General features: G+C 55.0%; 1 protein-coding gene across 8 annotated transcripts in view; it reads right to left on the bottom strand.

The window, feature by feature from the left end:
- AGAP1 (ArfGAP with GTPase domain, ankyrin repeat and PH domain 1) overlaps positions 1 to 20539 on the bottom strand; it is a 425687-nt gene that overhangs the window by 49374 nt on the left and 355774 nt on the right. For 5 of the 8 annotated variants that reach the window (XM_058665165.1, XM_058665166.1, XM_058665161.1 and 2 more), the window contains 3 exons: positions 18086 to 18160; positions 3364 to 3518; positions 525 to 615 (listed from right to left, as the gene is read on the bottom strand). In XM_058665165.1, coding sequence (XP_058521148.1) covers positions 525 to 615; positions 3364 to 3518; positions 18086 to 18160 — 321 coding nt within the window. The remainder of the gene's footprint in view (positions 1 to 524; positions 616 to 3363; positions 3519 to 18085; positions 18161 to 20539) is intronic. The other 3 variants (XM_058665167.1, XM_058665170.1, XM_058665163.1) reach the window with 1 other exon arrangement.

The raw sequence follows: 20539 nt of genomic DNA, 5'->3' as shown, positions 1-20539 counted from the left end.
TGGTTTCAGGTGTCTGAGGACTGAGCCAGCAGATGGCGGTTCGCTTGTCTATCTCTCAAATAAAATGAAAGTAAACCAAACTGGGAAACTCTGAAGGGACAGAAAACTAGGGGATGCAAGCTCTCCGGGGCTGGGCTTTCCAGACGAAGAGCATGAGTTCAAGCAAAGGCTTGACAGTCTGTCCCAAACCGAAGATTAATTAAAAGGGGGAAAGACATACATCAGTCGAAGGCAAAAACACACGATTCTGAAATAAAAAAACAAAACGCACAGAGAGCACAGGGCAGGAACGAACCAATGGCAGTTGGGTAAGTCAAGGGTGGCTTCCATGGAAGGAGCAGGGTGTGAGCTGCAGCTGAGCCCTGTGCTACCACCATGATGGCTGCTCTTGGCATGTTCGTGCACCTGCCAGCCTCGAAGCAGAGGAGCGGCACGGGTGGGCGGCGAGGCCTTGGTGGGGAGTGTTGGGTCCCACAGAGCAGTTCACACCCTCCTGACCCCAAGCCCCACCCGCCCACACTTACTCTGCGTGTCGCAGTCTACGCAGTGGGAGTTCCCACGGATGTTCCGGATCGACTGCAGGGCCATGGCCTCGCTCTGGCTTGTGAGTCGTGACTGGACACCAGGAGAGAGCGAGAAAGGACACAGGTGAGTGACGAGGCCTGGCGCCAGTGACCGCAGCCAGAGACAGAGGCTGTGTGGGGGCCTGCACACACACAAGAGGGCCACTTCCAACAGTCAAGGAGGTGCTGCTGTGCTCATCACAGGGCCCCTGTCCCCAAGGGAGGCCCCAGCCAGGGGTGTCGGATGCGGGGACTCTGGCAGGCATGGGCCGGGGGCCGAGTTCTGGATCAGCTGTGGATGCACAGGGGAACAGCTGGAGGAATTTTTTGTTGTAGATGAAGATGAAAGGGTAGGAAGGCAGTGGGCTGGGGCCAACCCCAGGCTCCTGGCACGTCCTGACCAGGAGGGCCACTTGTCAGCACAGCAGAGCTCGGCTGACTCAGCAACCAAGTCGCCGGTGCTGGAGGGGGCTCGGTGAGTGGGAGAGGAGCTGGACACTTCTACTTCAAGGTCCTCTACGGAAGAGGAAAGGAATGTGTGCTTACTGTAGGCAGTTCAGAAAAGGCGCAGAGGGAAGCAGGCCCCGGTAAGTTGTGAACTACGGCAGGCCATCTGTGCCGAGTGCAGACGACACTGATGGCCACACGCCCGTCTTGGTCCAAGGTGCACCTGCTGTCTTCACACAGGAGCTCTCGGAAAGCTGGGTCTGCAATGCCTTGAGGCCAGTCCCTGGGAGCTGGTGACACCTGCCCATCACTACCTTGAGACTAGTCCCTGGGAGCTGGTGACACCTGCCCGTCACTGCCTTGAGGCCATCCCTGGGAGCTGGTGACACCTGCCCATCACTGCATGCCACCCCCCCCCAGTTTAAGGGGGTGCAGACTACCCCACCAACCGGTGGCTCAGCTGCCTGGTTCTCCCTGAGGACCCTTTAGGCTGTAGACAATCTTCGTGTCTCATAAACAGCACTGGAAAGAGCTCACTCGGTAGACCTGCGCACGTCCCTTACTGAGGAGGGGTCCTTGGACTGGAGGCGCCGGGTAAAGGGAGGCCGAGTTTTGAAGTTTTCCATTTAGTAAATACAGATCTAATGTCGGGTCAGGTGCCCATCAAGCTCTAGGATGGTTATAACATGCTTGATTTCCCTGTAAGAATTCTTCATAAGCTGAGCCAGGCCTTGTCAAATTCCTTGATGAGAAACAATTTACTACTTATTATCTAATGATAAATTATAACTTTCTAATGACTGTCGCTAATTAGCACCATGGAATTACTGAGATTTCAATCCCCAATGGATTGCTATGCAAGTATTCCAAGCAGGTGTAACCATTCAGACTGCTGTGTGGAACGCACATGTGTGTACACACAGAGGGACACTTCTCACTCTCCCCCTGTGTACTTCTGTGCTTTGCTGGCCCCTAGTCTGCTGGCTCCCTTGTCTGCGCCCACTCCTGGTCACCCACAGGCAGCTGGGTGGCTGCCGAGCTCGCTCCCAGGCCCGTGGCGGGTCTCTGCAGCGGCAGGCACGCAGGACACCAAGCACGCTCCTGAGCTGCAGGGCCACATCGCAGGGCAAGGCAGGGACTAGCATCGGCCCAAGGTGGGATGCCATCCATTCTGATAGGCTGGCTGATTCCAGGAGACAGAGCGTTTTATTTCCATTGCACCGAACTGCACCTGTCTGCTAAGTGATGCCCGCCCTCACCTCCTGCTCAGGCAGCGAATCCAGAGGTGTGGGGATGACCTTGCCGCTTGTGGACAACGGCACCCCAAGGACAATCACCTGGGGAGCCACATCTGGCTACAGGTGGATGTGGCCCAGTGAGCCAGGGCCCTCGGAAGGTAGGCAAGGGGCTCTCTCTGCCACACTTAAAAAAGGGAACAAAATTACATTATTACAGTCACAATGACTGTTGTCTGGTTTACCTGGTTAAAGAGGGTGACAGAGACAGACTCCCTTAACGATGCAGCTGAGCAGCGAGCAATAGCTCAGACTTCCCCAACTGGTTACAAACGCTGCTGCTGCAGGCTGCCGGGCACCGTCCCTCTCTGCTGCTCAGCTGACCCTGGTCTGAAAACACTGAGGGATTCTCTCAGCGCCGCAAATCCCAGCAAAGGGCCCAGAAACATCCCGTCATCAGAATAAAGCCACTTGACGGGAAAAATGAGTTCTGAATCAGAAATACTGCTGGGTAGCAGCCTAGAAAATACAGTTTAAAATCCTTTTTTTTTTAACCCCCTGGCTAAACAACGGCAAGAAGGATTTTCTGTAATTATTGAAGAAAACACACGCTGATCCTTGTGCGCGGTTTCGGAGACAGATGTATCCTGCCCTTCTTTTCCGCTTACGTTCCTGGCAAGAGGCTGTTCCCAGCTGGATGTGGGTTTGCGTCTGGGCCATGCGTGGGGATGTGGGACTCTTCATCTGGGTATATTCTCTTTCAAATGAAATAAATGTGCTGGCACAAACACTCAGAGCCCCAAAGCTTCCCCCTGCCCCTCCATGACAAGCCCAGTTCCATCTCTCCGGGGTTAGCTGGGAGAGTCAAGATGCTGTTGCAGAACCTGGCAGAGCTCAGGGCAGCCGCGGCGACACAGCGCGCTCCCACCTACCAGCTGCTTGGATTTTGCTCACAGAGAACACCTGGTCAACCTCACTTGGCGTATCAATGCTTTTCTCTCCTGGGTCTCATGCTCACTCCCCTCCCAGAGCAGTGGCCTGGCCCGGCCGGCCCACCACGCACGCCTTACCTGGCCCTCCCTGTGCCTGGCCCGGCCGGCCCACCACGCACGCCTTACCTTATTCTTGCTGCTTTCGCAGGACTGTAGGCTAGCTAGGATCTGGCTCTCAATGGCTTGCACCCACGCGTCCCGCTCCTCATATGTGGTGGCCTCAAAGTGCCACGTCTGTCCCGTGAGGGACACAATGATGAACTCAAAGTTTTCTTCTTGCTCTGAAACATAAGAGGGGGGAGACCAACAGTTGAGCTTTCCTGAGGCTGAGACAGCTCCTCAGGGAGTGCCCTGCCATCAAGGACTGGAGGCTGCGGGCGCGGCCACCTGTATCCACTCTAGGCTTTGCAGCCGTAGCTGGCCCAGCTTGGTGAGGACGTGGGGACATGGAAACCAGTCTGTGATGGCGGAGTGTCAGTGCTGGGCCTGGATCAAGAGACTTAGGGATGCGGCTGCTGTGTTGGAGCAGTGTGCCACCTGCCACACTGGATCACAAATCAGAATGCTGGTTCAAGTCCCAACAGCTCCACTTCTGATCCAGCTCCCTGCTTATGTGCCTGGGAAAACAGCGGAAGCTGGCCCAAGTACCGGAGTCCATGCCACCTGTGTGGGAGACCCAGAGTTTCTTCCTGGCTTCTGCTGTCGAGCTGAATCAGTCTGAACGTCATGGTCATTGGGGAAATAACCCAGCAGATGGGAGACTTGCTTTCTCTTTGTCACTCTGCCTTTCAAATATATAAACAAATAAACCTTAAGAACCAGTGGTGGGCCTGGCACAATAGCGTAGTAGTTATAGTCCTTGCCTTGCACGCGCCGGGATCCCATATGGGCGCCGGTTCTAATCCTGATGGTCCTGCTTCCCATTCAGCAACCTGCTTGTGGCCTGGGAAAGCAGTCGAGGACGGCCCAAAGCCTTGGGACCCTGCACCCACGTGGGAGACCCAGAAGAGCTCCTGGCTCCTGGCTTCGGCTTGGCTCAGCTCCAGCTGTTGTGGCCACTTGGGGAGTGAACCATCAGATGGAAGATCTTCCTCTGTCTCTCTTCCTCTCTGTATATCTGCCTTTCCAATAAAAATAAATAAATCTTAAAAAAAAACCCAAAAAGAACCAGTGGCAATAGTCCTGCCTGTCCGCTTGCCGCCTCTGGCTAGCTCACACCTCACACCCCCTGGCCTTCCACTCTCAGCTCAGCGCCCACTGCCCGGGGGGGCCTAGGCTAGCTCCCCGACAGCCCTTCCCTCCAGGCTGCAGGGCGCTCGCCCCGCCCATCTCCAGCCATACGTCCCTCCTCGCCTTGGCCTGACAGCATGTGCAGTCCCCTACCCCTGACAGCTGGCAGAGCCCTCCCTCGTCCTGGGGCCAAGAGCAGCACCCAGGAATGGGACACTTGTCCTCCTCAGCATGCTCTTTCTGTAAGTGACACTGCTGGTTTCCACAGGAGCGAGCAGGGCCGCTCTGCATGTCCTGGAACAAATGGGGCTGCAGGTGCGTACAATCGGCTCTTTCAGGATAAACTCACCCAAACCGCTGGCTTCTCCTGAGAGCACCTCGACTTGGGACACAGGACTGTCCCTGCCCCGAGGGCCAGTGGCCTCCTCAAGGTCTGTGTCTATGCCTGGCTGTGGCAGGCCACTGTGCCAACGACACCTGTCCTGGCTGTGCTGCGGGCGTTGAGTGAGCGCCAGGCCTCCCAGGTAAGACCTGCGGCCCCTGGCTCTGGCCGGCTGGGCCTCCCGGGTAAGGCCTGCGGCCCCTGGCTCTGGCTGGTTGGGCCTCCCGGGTAAGGCCTGAGGCCCCTGGCTCTGGCCGGCCGGGCCTCCCGGGTAAGGCCTGAGGCCCCTGGCTCTGGCCGGCCGGGCCTCCCGGGTAAGGCCTGCGGCCCCTGGCTCTGGCCGGCTGGGCCTCCCGGGTAAGGCCTGCGGCCCCGGCTCTGGCTGGGCCTCCCGGGTAAGGCCTGAGGCCCCTGGCTCTGGTTGGCCAGGCTTCCCAGGAGTGCGTGTTTGTGCTGATGCGGACTGACTCCTGTGAGGGGCAGGGGCAGGGACGCTCCACGCTGTGAGAGAGCCAGAGCTGAACATGGATTCGGGGCTCCTTCTCTGGGTGAAGTCCACGGCTCGCCTGAAGGGGACGCTGTGCAGACGGTGGGCCTGGCATGAGCAGGAGTTTAACCCCAGGAGTCTCAGCAGGGACAGGGTAGAAATGTGACTGTGGCTTTTCAAGAGGAGGCCTCCCACGTGCCCCTTCGGGCCTCTGCCAGCAAGGAGACCGTGGTCAGCTGAGGGCCAGACTGAGCCTTCTCCTGTACGCGGGTCTGCCTTGAGTGTTTTGCGACAGGAACCAAGGGTGACGCGGGTAGCAAGGATCGTCCAGGAGCGCCTTCCGGGCGCAGAAGGCAACTGCCGTGCCAAGGCAGAAGCCCCACTTGCCTCGCCTGCCCCGAGGAGGTGGGGTTCCGAGGAATCTTAGGGTGTCTGTAGGGCCCTCTCCCCCACCTTCACCTCCAGGAAGACCTGGATACTCTGGACTGGTTGGGCTTTTCATTAAAAAAAAAAAAAAAATCCCTGTGACTTTTAAATAGGTTTCCCCATGACTGACTTGCAATTACACCTTGCAATTACGGGCTGAGCCACTGCACCTGCCAATTTTAAAGGGCCTGGCTCCTTGATCCCTGGCCTTTCAAGTCCTAACGCTCAGAATCGTAACCTTTTCCATGAGGATTCTCGCAAGACGGCGCCCCAGTGCATGGATTCTGTGCCAAATGCTGCCGAGGCAAAAGGGGAGTGCTGTTCATGTGCAGACACCAGAACCCGGCGGCGGCATTTCCTGGTGGGATGTGATTGGGGGTCACTGGGAGATCTGAGCAAAGCTCAGATTCTTTCAGATCAGCACAACTCACTTGACTGCACACGGGAAAAGCACCCTCTCGTCGGGATTTATAGAATCTTCCAGAGAAAAAAATTTACAGCTGTGAGTGTTCCAGTTAACTTTCTGTGCAGCCAGCCTGCTCTCCAGCCCCTGCCTCTCCAAAGCACAGGGACCATCCACCCACGCCTGGAGGGAAGCTTCTTGGAAAAGATGAGCTGCATTTTGGCCGGCAGTCCGGGGACCACAGGAGGACGGGGCGGTCTCAGAGTTGGGGGAAGCCCATCATGGTGGACGGGAAGGAAGGCAGGCAGAGAGCAGAGCTTGAGGCAACACCTTGGCCTCTCCTCCCATCTCCTGGTCCTTTCCTTCCCTCCACATCTCTGCTTTCTTTTCTTGGGGACCGGGACAGGATGTGGCACCCCAAACCCACACACAAGGTGAAGGTCCACCGTCTTGTGTTAACAGCCGATGGGCTAGGGCTAAGGGCAGACGGGTTCCAATGACTTGACAGCCATGAGTCTCCCGCTTCACTGACCCCATCCACCCCAGCCTCACGGGGGCATGTGTTACTGCTAATGCCAGCTACCACCTGCCACCCTTTCCTCCTTGGCCTTCTGAGGGGCTCAGCTGGACCCGGACAGGGAGTTAGAAGGGCTGGGCAGGCAGATGTCAGCAGATGGACACAGCTTACTACCCACTCAGAGTCACTCCCCGCTCCAACCAGGAGGCACGGTTGAAGGGCAAACCATGGGACTGTTTGCCTTATTAGATATTTTCTTTTTTAACTTTTTTTTCATTTTTATTACTATCACTTTATGATATTTCCACAGGCTCTGGGATTCCCTTATCCCCTCTCCAAATCCCCTCCTGTCTGCACTAATTTCTCCTATTATTATTATTACAACAGTATAGTTCTTCATACACAGTCATATGTCCATCATTGAGGGCATGGACAATGGCAGAGAGTCCAGCATCCTATTGTCAAGATATAGTGAACAGTTTCATTGTAAGCCCATCTTTGTCTGGAAATAGAGATGCATACTGCATTGTATCCTCACATCTGGATATGATAGTCTCCATTACACAGTTACTATACATCCCCTTAAATGAAAAGCCACAAAAGAAATAAACAACAGGGATAAAAAGAAAAATCTGCAATGCCATGAAGTCAAATAGCATGCCACTGAATGCTTAATGTGCCGCTGAAAAAAGGAAAAAGAAAACTAAGAACCTTCTTGAAGAAAATGATGCTACTATATGATCTATGAGTCACTGAAGAATTTAATGAGTTATGAAAAAAATTAAACCAAAACCAATCAAAATCCATGAGATAGTTTCCACTGATCTTTGTTGGTGAGATGTGTCTTTTATAGGCAACAAATAGATGGGTTTTATTTTTTAATCCAGTCTACTAATTACGACATTTGGTTGATGAGTTTAAGCCATTTACAATCAGAGGTAATATGAGTATGTGGTAATTTGCTCCTGTTGCTTTAGCAATGAGGTTTTTAAAAAATATATGTATTTAAAAGATTTATTTTTATTGGAGAGGCAGATTTACTGGGAGAAGGAGAGACAGAGGGAAAAGATCTGTCCGCTGGTTCACTCCTCAAGTGGCTACGATGGCCAGAGCTGAGCTGAGCTGAGCTGAGCTGGAGCCAGGAGCCAGGAATTTGTTCTGGGCCTACAACATGGGTCCCAAGGCTTTGGGCCATCTTCCACTGCTTTCCCAGGCCACGAAAGGAGCTTGTTGGGAAGTGGAGTGGCCGGGACACGAACTGGTGCCAACGTGGGATCCTGGCATGTGCAAGGCTGGTATTCAGCCACCGAGTCATCTTCTGGGCTTGCCTCGTTAGATATTTTCACCAGTGACTTAGAGGAAGACACATGTGGCCTACCTACCACAATTTTGTGAGAGAGGAGCTAGGGGAGACATGGGATAAACTAGGGCTTCACCCCCTCTCCCAGCAGGGTGAACAATCCCACAGGACTGAGAATTCCTGCGCTTGGTATCCCAGGCAATCAGGTTTGGGGGAAGAGTTTGCAAACGAGGAAGACTGAATGACAGTCCTGGACAGCAGGTCCACAGGGAGTGAGTCAGGGGTGGGCACCAAGGCTGTGAGCACTCCACCTGGGGGAGGTGCTGGGAGGGGGGTGTGACGCCAGGGGGCTCCCCTGGGGACTGCTGAGCTCTGCTCTGCTGGAAGAATGGGGTGACATCGTTTTGGGGGACCTGGGGAGGCAACCCAAGGACACAGCAAGAGAGTGTCTCCCCTTGGGGACTGTCTGCTGGTGGCACTGCTGGGCGCTGCCTCTGAGGGGCTTGGCTTTCCCATGGCTGTGTGTCCTTTCAGAAGACGCGGGGGGGGGGGCGGGGTACGTGGCACCTCAAACACAGCCAGAGGGCCTCTCAACTCTGGGGAGAGACACAGGCCTCCAGGCCTTCATTGGCTCAGGGAGCCACACGCAGACTCCAGGCTGGCCCCAGCTCTTGGCGAAGGATGCCACCATCGGGTAGCAAGGTCCGCCTTAGGGCTCAGGGCACAAGGGCCATCTCCTTTCTAAGCTCCACTGGCCTTCCTTCTCATCACCCCTTCTGTCCATGGCTCCTCTTCATGCAGCCCTTAGTGAAGACTTTAACTCCAAGTTTAGCTAATGGGTTGCCTCCCCCAACCCCTCCTTAGGGAATTCACCTGCTTCCAAAGTTCAGACGACAGAGATGGGCGAATCTTAAGTCTTGACCTCTAGTACTGAAATCCAACTATGCTGATGGGAGTCTGCACGTCCACGTGTCGGGGACTTCCTTTCACGTTCAGCGCTCCTGTTTGGGTCTGTTTCTCTTGGCGCGTCAGTCCTGTCTCTAAGTGTCTCACGGTTGCCTGGATTCCTGCCCTTGCACTCCCTGCTGTCATCTGACGGGCCACAGCTCTGCGTAGCAGCACGCCCGACTCCCTGCTTTCCTCTGGATTTCTGTTTACCCCTGGTGCCTATTTTGTTGGCTACAGTCCAAGCCCAAACGCTTCCCCAGGGACCCCCATGTCACACATTTGTGTGTCAGCCCCTTTAGCACGTCTCCATTTGTCTCTGGGGCTTGGTGCCCCTTCCAGCCTTGCTATGACGGCAACCCATCATAAGCTGTACTCCCCAAGCCCACCCCTCTTCTTCCCAATAGCAAAAGCAGAATTTGCATCTTATTAAATCTACTAAATACTTGCAGATGTGAGGGCTGCCCCAGGCCAAACACCTTTGGGGAACCAACAAGTAAGGCCATGATAAAGGCTGGAAAGATAAAACACTGCATCCCAGGAAGCCTCCAAGAAAACAGGTCGGGGCTGGTGTGGGGCTGCTGAGCTCCGCTGGCTCCTGGATGGTCCACGGACGGAGGTCATGACTCCACAACCAGAGACACACTCAGGGAAAGGGACAGTCAGCCGTGGACGGGCAGTCTGCTATGGGATAGGGCATTCATTGCAAGTGTGAGCAGACTTCTTTTCATTATTTATTTATCTGAAAATCTGTGTGTGTGGGGGCGTGTGTGTGCGTGTGTGTGTGTGTGAGAGAGAGTGTTTTCTATGTGCTGGTTCACTCCCAAAATGGCACAGGGGAATGGCTGGGGCCGGGCCAGGCTAACGCCAGGGGTGGCTTCTGGGCCCATCTTTCGCTGCTTTCCCGGGTGCATTAGCAGGGTGGTGAATTGGAAGTGCAGCTGGGACTCGAATAGCAGCCATAGGAGATGCCAGTGTTGGTTTAGTTCACCGCACCATAGTGCCAGCCCATAACAAACTTCTTAAGAAACCTCTCCCAGAAAAGAAGCCAGACTGTGCAATGTCCTCACGAGAGCAGGTGATATTACTAGGGACAGGAAATGTGACCCCAGCTTCGTGGCGAGCCGGGACTTGGGCGACTCCTCGAGTTTGCACAGCACAAAGCCAAGCCACCCCCAACCCCAGGCCATCCAGTGTTCTTCAAGACAGACTGGCAGAGGTGTCTCTTAGAACACACGCTACAGGGTACTGAAGGCAAGGACACGCACTGTGATGGACTTGCTCAGCCATGCCAGCCGGCGCACTGACACAAAACCAGGGCTTGAGAGCTCTAACAACCGAAACGGAAGAAAAGTCACACAAATCGGCCCCTCACGTTACACGAGGGTACTTCACAAGTTCCTGGAACAGGCAATTAAAGGGTGAGTGTATGCTGGTACAAAACAACCAACCAACCAATCAACCAAACAAAAACTGAAATCCATGCATACAAGGAGGTTTCCAACAGCTCAAGACAACATGTATTATCAGAGAACTACTTGCAAGTTTCAATATTTTGCACAAAAAAGTAATTTAAATAGTTATTTTTTAATTGGAGAGGCAGATTCAAACAGAAGACACAGAGAAATATTTTCTATCTGCTAGTTCACTCCCCAGATGACCACACTGGCTGGAGCCGGCCTGATCTGAAGCCTGGAGCCAGGAGCTTCCTGCTGGTTTCTCACATTGGTGCAGGGGCCCAAGAACTTGGCCCATCCTCTACTGCTTTCCTAGGCCATGAGCAGGGCACTGAATGGAAACTGGGAGCAGCCAGGACACCATACAGCACCCATACGGGATGCTGGCACCTGTCGGCAGAGGATTAGTCAATTGAGCCATCGTGCCGGCCCCAATAAGGTAATTTCTACTCCATTTTCCCAAGAAGTATTCTTGTGACATGCCTATTAAGGGTAAAGATATGCTGACATCTTTTCTGTTTGATGTTAATGTGCAGACATACAAATACATTTTACATTAATCTTACATCTTACCTATTTACTGCTACGATTATTTCTTTGTTTAGTTGACTGCTGCCGCCACCGGGAAGGACCAGCTGGCTCTGTGAGGAACCCGCTAGGTGGGACAATCCTGATGGAGCCCAGCGTGTTCCAGTGGCACCCCAGGTGTCGCCCCACCAGCTCCTGGGACTCCTCCCTGGCAACCTTGTTGTTTAACCTTGCTATTGGACAGAGAATTGATTTGGGGACCCCAATACTTTGCCCTTCCCTTGGAGGAACCCAACAGGAATGCACTCCTCTGAGTTCCTGCCAGTGCAGCCACCTTAACCCAGGACACCGAGGGCACCGAGGGCTCTGGAGAAGCTCCACCTCTTAAAATGACACGCAATGGTACTTCAGTTACCGCCACAAGACACCAAACGATCATGGCTGCCGTCGGCAGTGTGAGGCCCAGCAGTCAGCATGACAGCCGAGCCTTCCTCACCTGTCAGCCTGGCTGGAAACGTGAGAGGACAGTGCCAGGGGTGGGGGACACGTGGCTGTCTACGTCACGTGGCAAGCTGTGTCATGCCACTGAAGTGAACCCCTGCGAGGCGGGACAACTCAATTCCACCTGTGGGAATTAGCAGTTCCTGAGAGGAGGGATGCAGCCAGGTGACACTCCTGGTGTGAACGCACGAGGGCCCAGGCATCAACACCCCCAGCCCGAGAGGAGATGCCTGCAGGCCTCTGGGGCTGCAGCGGGGAGGAACGTGTTGTTTCGCGGTGCCACATTCCAGGGCGGAGCTGTTTAATGAAGTTTTGTGATTGGGCTCACAGGGATTTAAACAGTTTTCCGTGTTTAACGGTTAGCTGTGGAAAGGTCCACTGTAATAGTATTTTAGCACCATGAAGCTGTCGAAACCGACCTGCCCAATTATTCCCAATGACATTAAATAACACCGGATATTACACTAATTGCGTCCAGTTTCCATGCAGACGAGGCCCCGTGGGGCTCATTTGGCCTCCTCAGGGGCCAGCAACTCGGCCATCAGACGACTTCGCGAGGAATTCCTCCTCATTACACAGGGCCTGGCTGTCAAACTTTTTTTTTCCCCTTAAAGGTTAATGGGCCAATCAGTCATCAATTACCTTTGGCGGAGTCCTAGCAGGCAAAGGGTTAAAGGACTAAAAGCTGACCGGGGTCTGGCCTTTGGGAGGTGTTTTCCACAGGCGACCAGGACAGGGGACATGGCTCTAGGGTGAGGGGAGACGGAGCAGGGCAGGAATTCTGGCCTGGGACACCTGCAAAAGGCCATGAGCCCCTAGCTCTGGGTGCCGGAGGAGCACGCAGGGCGGGGCCAGCAGAGGCGTGTCCCCCGTGAGAGCAGGGGGCTCAGCGAGGCCGTGGCGGGGGGAGCCCACTGCCATGTCCCCCGTGCCCTCTGAGCTCACGAGGGGCCACGCCACCCACCACCCGGCTCTCCAGCCAGTCTCGCAGAGGGGCCAGCGTTCTGCAAGCTACATCAACATTTCGTCTTTCCTGGCCCAGCTTGGTGTGCGGTGAGGGAATAAAGACTCACACATCAACCCAGACTACTGTAACCAGAGTCGATCCCAACTTTCCTCTGACTTTTGTGGGAACAAAAGAAAGTGAAAGGGAAGCAAGGCCGCGGTGTGAGTCCGGGGGGTGGCATGGGCCCCTCCTCCGCACACTGCAGAGTCCACGCGGCTGACGGCGCGGCAGAGCTCCGTGCCCATCGTGAACGCAGGACACTCACAACGCGCTCACGGTCATGGTCCAGCCGCCGCAGCCCGACCGAGGTGGTGTCCGGGCGTGTGGCTCAGCGTGGCAGTGGAATGAGCTCTACTTCCCTGACAAACCTGATAGCGGACCAAACCCAGAGAAGCTTCCAGAACCATTTCCTAAACTAAGGTGGAGGCTTACAGGGAAGCTCCTGCCAAAACCAGACCTTGGAGATCCCAGGCGACAGCGTGAGGCGACACCTTCCTCTCACCTGTTCCTGTCCTAGGGCCTGCACAGAAGCTCCAGCCCGGCTTTGGCCTTGGCAAGAGAAACCAGAGGCCGTAGCTGTGACGTGGCTGTTGCTAAGCAGTGCCCTGAGGGCTTTCCATCAGCCCCTCATTGGACATTGCTTCTCTGAGACCCAGCCCTGCCTTGGGCAGACTCAGGCATGTACTGATGGGCTAAGCAGGCTTGCCAGGCAGCTCCTTTGTAGGAGGCAGGTGAACAGAGAGGGGGTCTCTGAGTCCTTCTCCTAACAGATCCTTCTGTAATTGTAATGACCAGTGTCACACCAGGTGCCCAGCCCAGTGAGAGGGGGCCCAGGGCTCACTTCCTACCTTCTTGTGTTGCCCTTCGGGGTGGGTTTCTGGGTCTGCACGTTGCAGAAAGCGAAGCGGGAGGCAAAGGTGGACCCCAGGACTCAACAAGGTCCCCACAGGCAGGAAGCGGCAGAGCTAGGGCTGGGCCCAGGCACGTCCAGCTCTTCAATGCTGGCTGTGGGATAAAGCCCTACAGCTGAGCCAGTCGATGGACGAGGGAAGGGCAACAGGGGGAGGAACCCCCCTCACGCTTGTCCCATAGCTGCTCTCATTAAGAATAGGTCCAGCATCTGAAGTTTCTTTGAACGATGGGGAGAAATCATGGGTACCCCTGGTGCCAGGCAGGTGCCAGCAGGGGCAAGCAGGTGTAGGTGCTGTTCTCCCTGGCTCTCTCACAGCCACACAGCAGGCGTGCTGATGACCTCAACTTCTGACTCAAGATTAAGGTCAGAAGGTAGTGACGCAGAGCCCACCCAAGACCACCCAGGTTCTAGAAGATTCTGAAATAATTGGTCTGTGCCTAGAGAAGCGTCCCTGAAGAGCTGCAGGTTCCGGGAGGCAGTTTTCAACAGGGTGGGTGGGGCAGGGCTAGGAGTCCTGTGAGACTACCCCGGGATGTGGCAGGGGCTTGCTTCACACACTGCAGGCTGCTGCCCGGAAACAGACAGGCGGATATGGCCCCTCTCAGAGGTCCCACACTGGGCAGGCCCGGGGCTGCACATGTGCTGAGGCAGGGCGGCCTTCCTCCTCTGCTTCCATGACATCAGTGGATGGTTTGGTCCAAGTTAGACCAAACGGGCATCTGCAACCTTGTCCTCCAGCCCCACACAGCACCTACTGTGGACTGTGCACAACTCCATGCTGCTCCAGTCCGTGCCAACTTGTGTCCCCAGGACCAATGCCCGCCATTCACCTGGCCTTGGTTCCGGCTTTTATAAAAGGTGGAGGCAGGGGTCAGCATTGTGTTTCAGTGGGTGAGGCCCTGTCCATATGGGCTCCGGTCAGAGTCCCAGTTGCTCCACTATGATCTGGCTACCTGCTGATGTGCCTGGGAAAAGCAGTGGAGGATGACCCAAATGCTTGGGCCCCTTCCACCCATAGGAGACCCAGAAGAAGTTCCTGGCTCCTGGCTTCAGCCTGGCCCTGTCCTGGCCATCGTGGCCATCTGGGGAGAGAATCAGCAGATGGAAGATCTCTCTCTCTGTGTCACTGCCTTTAAAAAAAAAGTGTATGCTACCCAGTCTTTCTTTCTCAAGGGCTACCAGGCAGTCAGCTGGTCAGCGCCAGGCCCTGGCATCAGCTGCTGCTCTTGCACACCACGCCACCTTTGCTGAGCCCCAAGTCAGACCTAGTTCCATCACAGCACCCTCTTGGCTGCCCATGCTCCCGGAGGGCAGCAGGTACATGCCCATCCTCCTTCCTGCGTCCTCGAGGCCTGGAACCAGGCCTTCTGGTTACGGTCTCCACACCTGCCGTTCCCCGGCAAGGCCTCTCTGGACCCATGGCGTCCGGGAGACCCAGCTCCACCAAAGGACCCAACACACAGATCTCCAAGTCTTGTCCCTGGGCTCTTTATAAATACAGCAGGGTGACGAGGGCACAGAGACTCAGGCTGACACGTAGGTGCACATGTCACCTGTGGTGTCGGGTGGCCTGTCCGTGACTTTTTACTTCCCTGTCTAGGCGTGGGCAGTGCAGCCCACAGAAGGTGGGTGTGCTCGGTGCCCCCAGAAATGGCCCCTCTCCCCAGCACCTCTCTTCTTTGCCACATGCACTGGTCACCCCTTTCTGAAGTCAGAGCTGCCTAGACACCCTGGCTGACGCTGCACCTGCTTGCAGTTGAGACAAGCTCCAGGAGCTTCTCTCCTGCCCTGCTGTCTTTTCCACAGTGTCCTCCCTGCCACTGCTGCCCAGCTGCCCAGAGTCTTTCTCAGGAAGCCACTCCCGGCAAGTCTGAGGCAGCTGCTCCCTGGAGAGCCCCACCATGATGCAATGTGCCTTCCCACTTCACTGAGGTCCAACAGTGAAAGGTGCCTTCTCGTTGGGAGACACGTGAATTTGCCCATCTCCAGAGTACTGATATGCAACAAACAAAGATTTAAAAAATTATTGCATGGGTCAGCGCAGTGGCCTGGTAGGTAAAGCTGCCGCAGGCAAAGTCAACATCCGTCATGGGCACTGGTTCAAGTCCCAGCTGCTCCCCTTCCAATCCAGCTCCCTGCAAATGGCCTGCGAGAAGCAGTAGGAGATGGCAAAAGGATTTGAGCCCTTGCCACTCATGTGGGAGGCCTGGACGCAGCTCCTGGCTCCAGCCTGGCCCAGCTCTGGTTACTGCGGCCACCTGGGGAATGAACTAGTGGACGGAAAAAATCCCTGTCTGTCCGTTCCTTTTCTCTCTAGAACCCTGCCTTTAAAATAAATAAATACATCTTTAAAAGATGATTGCAATATTAACATAAAGTCAGGTTCTATTTGTGTTTCAAAATGAGTCACTGACAGGCAGGCCAAAGTTGAGGAGAGGAGTGATGTGACTAGCTGTGTCCCCTGTTGTATGTGTTAGCCCAGGGGCTTTGTTTGGTCTGGTTCTGTCCATTCCTGACATTCATCTACCGGGCTCTCCCACATGGACGCGCAGCTCAGGGGGCCTGGGCACAGGTGTCTCTGCGAAAGCGTGGGAGCTTGTGCCTGGAACACCACTCTGTGTGTCCCTTGGCGGACAGGGGGAAGACTGTGTGTGGGGATGTCACGGCACAGATGGTCCCAGAGAGGTCACGAGACTGCGTGGTGGCTCTGAATGCCCTGCAGACCTGCCCACCCTGTTCCCAGGGAATGGTGGTGCCAGTTCTACTTGGCGCCATCCTGAGGGTCTAGGAGCACAGGCTCAGGTGGGCACCACAGCAGCACCAACAGCAGGCGGCAGGCCTTCTGCCAGGGTCGTGCAGCACATGGGGGCGGGGGCAGTTTCCTCTCCCAGCAGGGGGAACAGGAACTGCAAAAGAATTGTGGACAACGCTACGGAACTACACGGATCCCATAACACACCAACGGAGGCCTGTGGAGTGAGACTGCGTGCGCCGTCATGAGCCTTCAAGGAAACCTGGGGTGTGTGAGGAAGGGATTCCACCCAGGTCACCCAACACTGAGCGAAAGCCTCGCTGACCAAGGACAGTCCGTAGCAACGCTGGGGAGTCCACTGTGCATGGTCACCTGCTCCGACAGCTCAGGGGCTGCCTTCTCAGCTGCCCGCTGCTGACCCGGGGACCCCAAGCCTGCCAGGCCACTCGTGGAAGCCCACGTTCCTTGCCCACCCGACAGCGCGCTGCATGCACTTGTGTGTGTGCGTTACCTGACGGGCCCAGCCTGCACCTGCACACCGCCCCCTGGGTGAGCTGAGTCTCAGGGAGGAACCAGGTAGGCGCGAGGTGCACGGCCCCTTGCCTGCTCCCCATCCCGCTGGGGACTGGTACACCACCACGTGCCGCCACTCTATCTGACTGTCAAGCCTGGCAGTCGGTCAACAAATTGGTTGTGACAAACCCACGCAGAAACAAAGAACAACATCCCCGGGACACGAGCAAGAGAAATGGAGCACGTCCCAAGAGATGCCGCGCCCGGATGCTGGAGGGGACCGTCCCTCACTTCGTGGACCCACTACCTGGATGGACACTAGTCCCCTGCGGAGGCACGAGGAGGAAATGATGACTAAAAAATGGCTCTTTAGCAGCCCGTCGGGCAAGCGCAGCTCGGCTTTCCGGGTTTGTTCTCTGGCGGTGAGACAGGGAGGAACTGCGAGGGGGCAGAGAGCGAGCGAGCTGGAGGAAGGCGCTATAAATCAGCAAAGGTTAACGACCGGGATGTGGAGAGAGGGACTTATTTACAGAAATGGCGTGCAATTTAAAATTTACAAGAGATTTAATGCCACTGCTTGGCAATCGCTAAAATCAACAGCCCAGAAAACAGTGACATTAAGAAAAATATTACAGTTATAATCATCCCCAAATAAGTCAATTAGTGTTAGGGCACGAGCCTGCCATTACTTGACCCATTTGGCTTACACTTAAGTGAAAAAAAAATGTCCCCCTATCACACGGCGCTTGCTGGATTGTGACCTGCTTTGCATTGAATACATTATACGCTAGCCTCCCTTGCGTGTGCCTGGGCCGACAGGGTGGTTCTCCTTCGCCTGGCATCAAAATAATTCTGACCCTTGACATTTGTAATCATAAAAAAAGAGGCAATTTATAATTGTGTTGTTCAAATGAAGGTGGGGGAAAAATTCAATCTGCTATTATACAAAAGCAATGACGGCTGTCTTGTGTGAAAAAAGCAAGGCAAGTCAATTTGTGAACTTTGGCACCAGACGACCTTTAGAAACACAACAATAGACGGAATTTACAAGCAACGGCAGCCCATGCAAATGGCCCGGCCGGCTACCTCGCCGTGCAGCCCGAGAGTATTATGGAGAGTGCCTCGCAAAACAAATTAAGACTGTTACTTAAATGTCACGGCACACGATTGTATTTGGCTACAGATCATTACACCTGATACCAACACTTTTAAAAACTGTAATAACTTGGGAAATATTACACTGAGTGCCCACATGTATAAAGGAAAAGGAAAAAGAGGAGAAAATGGGTTTCCCAAGTAATTTAAACATCACGACTCTACGACTGAAGAGAAAGGTCAAATTTTAAGTAAGCTGAAAGGGACATGAATGGGAAAAATAAAACACACAAACAACAACAACAACAACGGGAAGAAACGCAGACGGCTGCAAACACAAGCAGGGCGCATGCACGGTGGGGGCCGCGCACCAGGGCGGCGCGTGCGCGTTACCTTCGGTGTTGGCGCCGCTGCTGTGTATGTTTCGCAGGCTACCAACACGGTTTAGTTTCCACGCTTTGCGCCTGGCTGCGTCCGAGAGCAGAGAGGGGAGAGGGGGGAGAAAGAGAGAAAACAAAAAGGAAAAGAAAAAAAACAATGAAAAGGGGAGAAAAGAAAAGTCAAGCAGCACATGACAACACTTCTCAGCCCCAGGGGGCGGGAGCGTGTGCAGGCGGGGGGCACCCGGGGTCTCCCCAGCCCCGCACCTCCGCACAGGAACTCAGCGAGGGCGGCCGCCAGCGTTGTCAGGGTTGCACAAAATCAAAGATGTGCCAGGGCCAGCTGTCCATGCATCACCTCAAATCGGGGCTGAGACAGGGACCCTCCCTCGGCGGCTGGTGGCATCCTGGCCAGGGGCTTGGGTGACGCCTCACGCCATGAGCCCTGGGGTCTGACATCCTGAGTTAGTACGGAACTGGGTGTTTTTTTTTTTTTCCCCAGGCAGGTTCTGGTCTGGACAGTTCCCCACGGGAGCAGGGCAGCTGCCAGCAGAGCCGAAGCCCTTGGCCATGAAGGACAGACACCAGGTCAGCGAGTGAGGGCAGAATGGCAGAGCCCACCAAGCGCAGGCACAGGTGACAGGCTGTGTGTAAATGGGACCCTTGGCCTCCAAGCAGTACCCCTAGCCACGGACACATCCTCACCCTCCTGGGCGACAATTCGGGGATGCCCACAACCAGTGGCACAGAGGAGGCTGCCTGAGGACAGCTCCCAGCCCTCTTTGTAGGAGCATCAGACATCATGGGGGTGGAAACGGCCGCAGACAGAGCCAGCACGCAGGGGCTAGATGGACGGGCCTGCCACACAGGCAGACACACCCCCCAGCCTGGCAATGTCACCGTCACACACGCTATGGTTGCAGAGCCGGGGAAGACAACCTTGACAAAGCTCCCACGGGGCTCTGCGTGCAGAGGAACAGTGCTCGGTCTGCCAGGCAGCACTGGAGGGGGCTTCCCACAGCAGAGGGTAGGCACTCTGGGCTGACTGCTGCCACAGGGCCACCTGCACGCTGTCGGGAGGCTCTGTGTGTACACAGGGTCCTGGCAGCAAAGTGACCCTGGGACAGGGCTGCTCCTGAGGCAACTTGGCTCTGCCCTGGCTGGACTGCTCTAAGGAAGTTAACTGATTTCCTAAAGCCAGCCTGTGGGCAGGCCTGCAGGATGCTCAGCAGACAGCGTGCTGTGGGTTCATTTCACCCTTTTTGGGGGTGCCAAGATGAGCTCCTTCAGTCTTCTAGGCAATTTTCTGAAGTGCTTTTGTATATTTTGTATATTTGCAAATCTCACACACACACAAGAGGACGAGCCACGATTTAGCTCTCTTTTGAGCTCAAAAGTTGAAAACCTAAGATCTATCTACGGTCTGAAACATCAACCAGTAGCAAAAGAATTGTCATCTTAGGGCTGGTGCCTACAGTGCCAGCATTCCATATGGGCATGGGCTCTAGTTCTGGCTGCTCCGCTTCCCATCCAGCTCCCTGCTTGTGGCCTGGGAAAGCAGTGGAGGACGGCCCCGGTCCTTGGGCTCCTGCACCTGCATGGGAGACCCAGCAGAAGCTCCAGGCTCTCAGCTCTATTGTGGCTATTTTGGGAGTGAACCAGGGGATGGGTGATCGCTATGTCTCTCATTCTCTGGAAATGTGCCATTTTTTTTTAAAGGATTCGCATTTCCAAGCCCCATGGCATCTACAGTTAGTGTTGCAGCAGGCATCCTGGCCAGAGAGGAGCAGCCAGCGAGGGGCAGGTGGGAGCCCTGAGTGAAACCTACCATTCCCAAAGCATTTACATATAAATAGGCAGATCCAGGCTACGCCCTCCTAAGGCAGGGGTGTTCTGGTGCTGGGAAGCTCTTTTCCCAGCTCCCGGCCTGCATTTTTCACACTGTGCTCCCCATTATCACGGGGATGGATAAGCAGGAAGTGAACTTGCAGCCTGGTTTTCTATTAACCTATTGATGAAATAATCAATTTTAATGTGTGAAATGTCATGCCTTTTTCTTCCTTTGAACAAATGACTCTTTCCTGGCGAATGCCAGGCTCCTGATTCGTGCATTTGTCTCTGGGGCATTGATTGCTCAGGTCCTCTTGTTTAGAAGCCCCTGGATGAGAAAATACAGGTTATTGCCGATAAAATCTCCGGCTGCCTGGACGCCCGTCCTGGGGAGATGGAAGCCGTGCTGGTGGAACCCGCTGCTCCCTGTCCCTCACCTGCCCAGGACGTGGCCTGGGTGGCCTGGGTGCTGTTCCAGGCGCCTGCCAGGTGGCCCCTGCTGGTAACCTTGACCTCAGCTATAAAATTTCAACTTCTTCTTGAAACTTCCAGGACTACATTTGCCTAGTGTTAAACACGGGCTGATAGCTCGGTGTTGGTTTAAAATGGGATTTTCCACCAGAACTATGACTTTCAT

The sequence above is a fragment of the Ochotona princeps genome, chromosome 5, assembly GCF_030435755.1.
Source record: "Ochotona princeps isolate mOchPri1 chromosome 5, mOchPri1.hap1, whole genome shotgun sequence".
Lineage (NCBI taxonomy): Eukaryota > Metazoa > Chordata > Mammalia > Lagomorpha > Ochotonidae > Ochotona > Ochotona princeps.
This window is presented reverse-complemented; position numbering and strand designations above follow the sequence as displayed.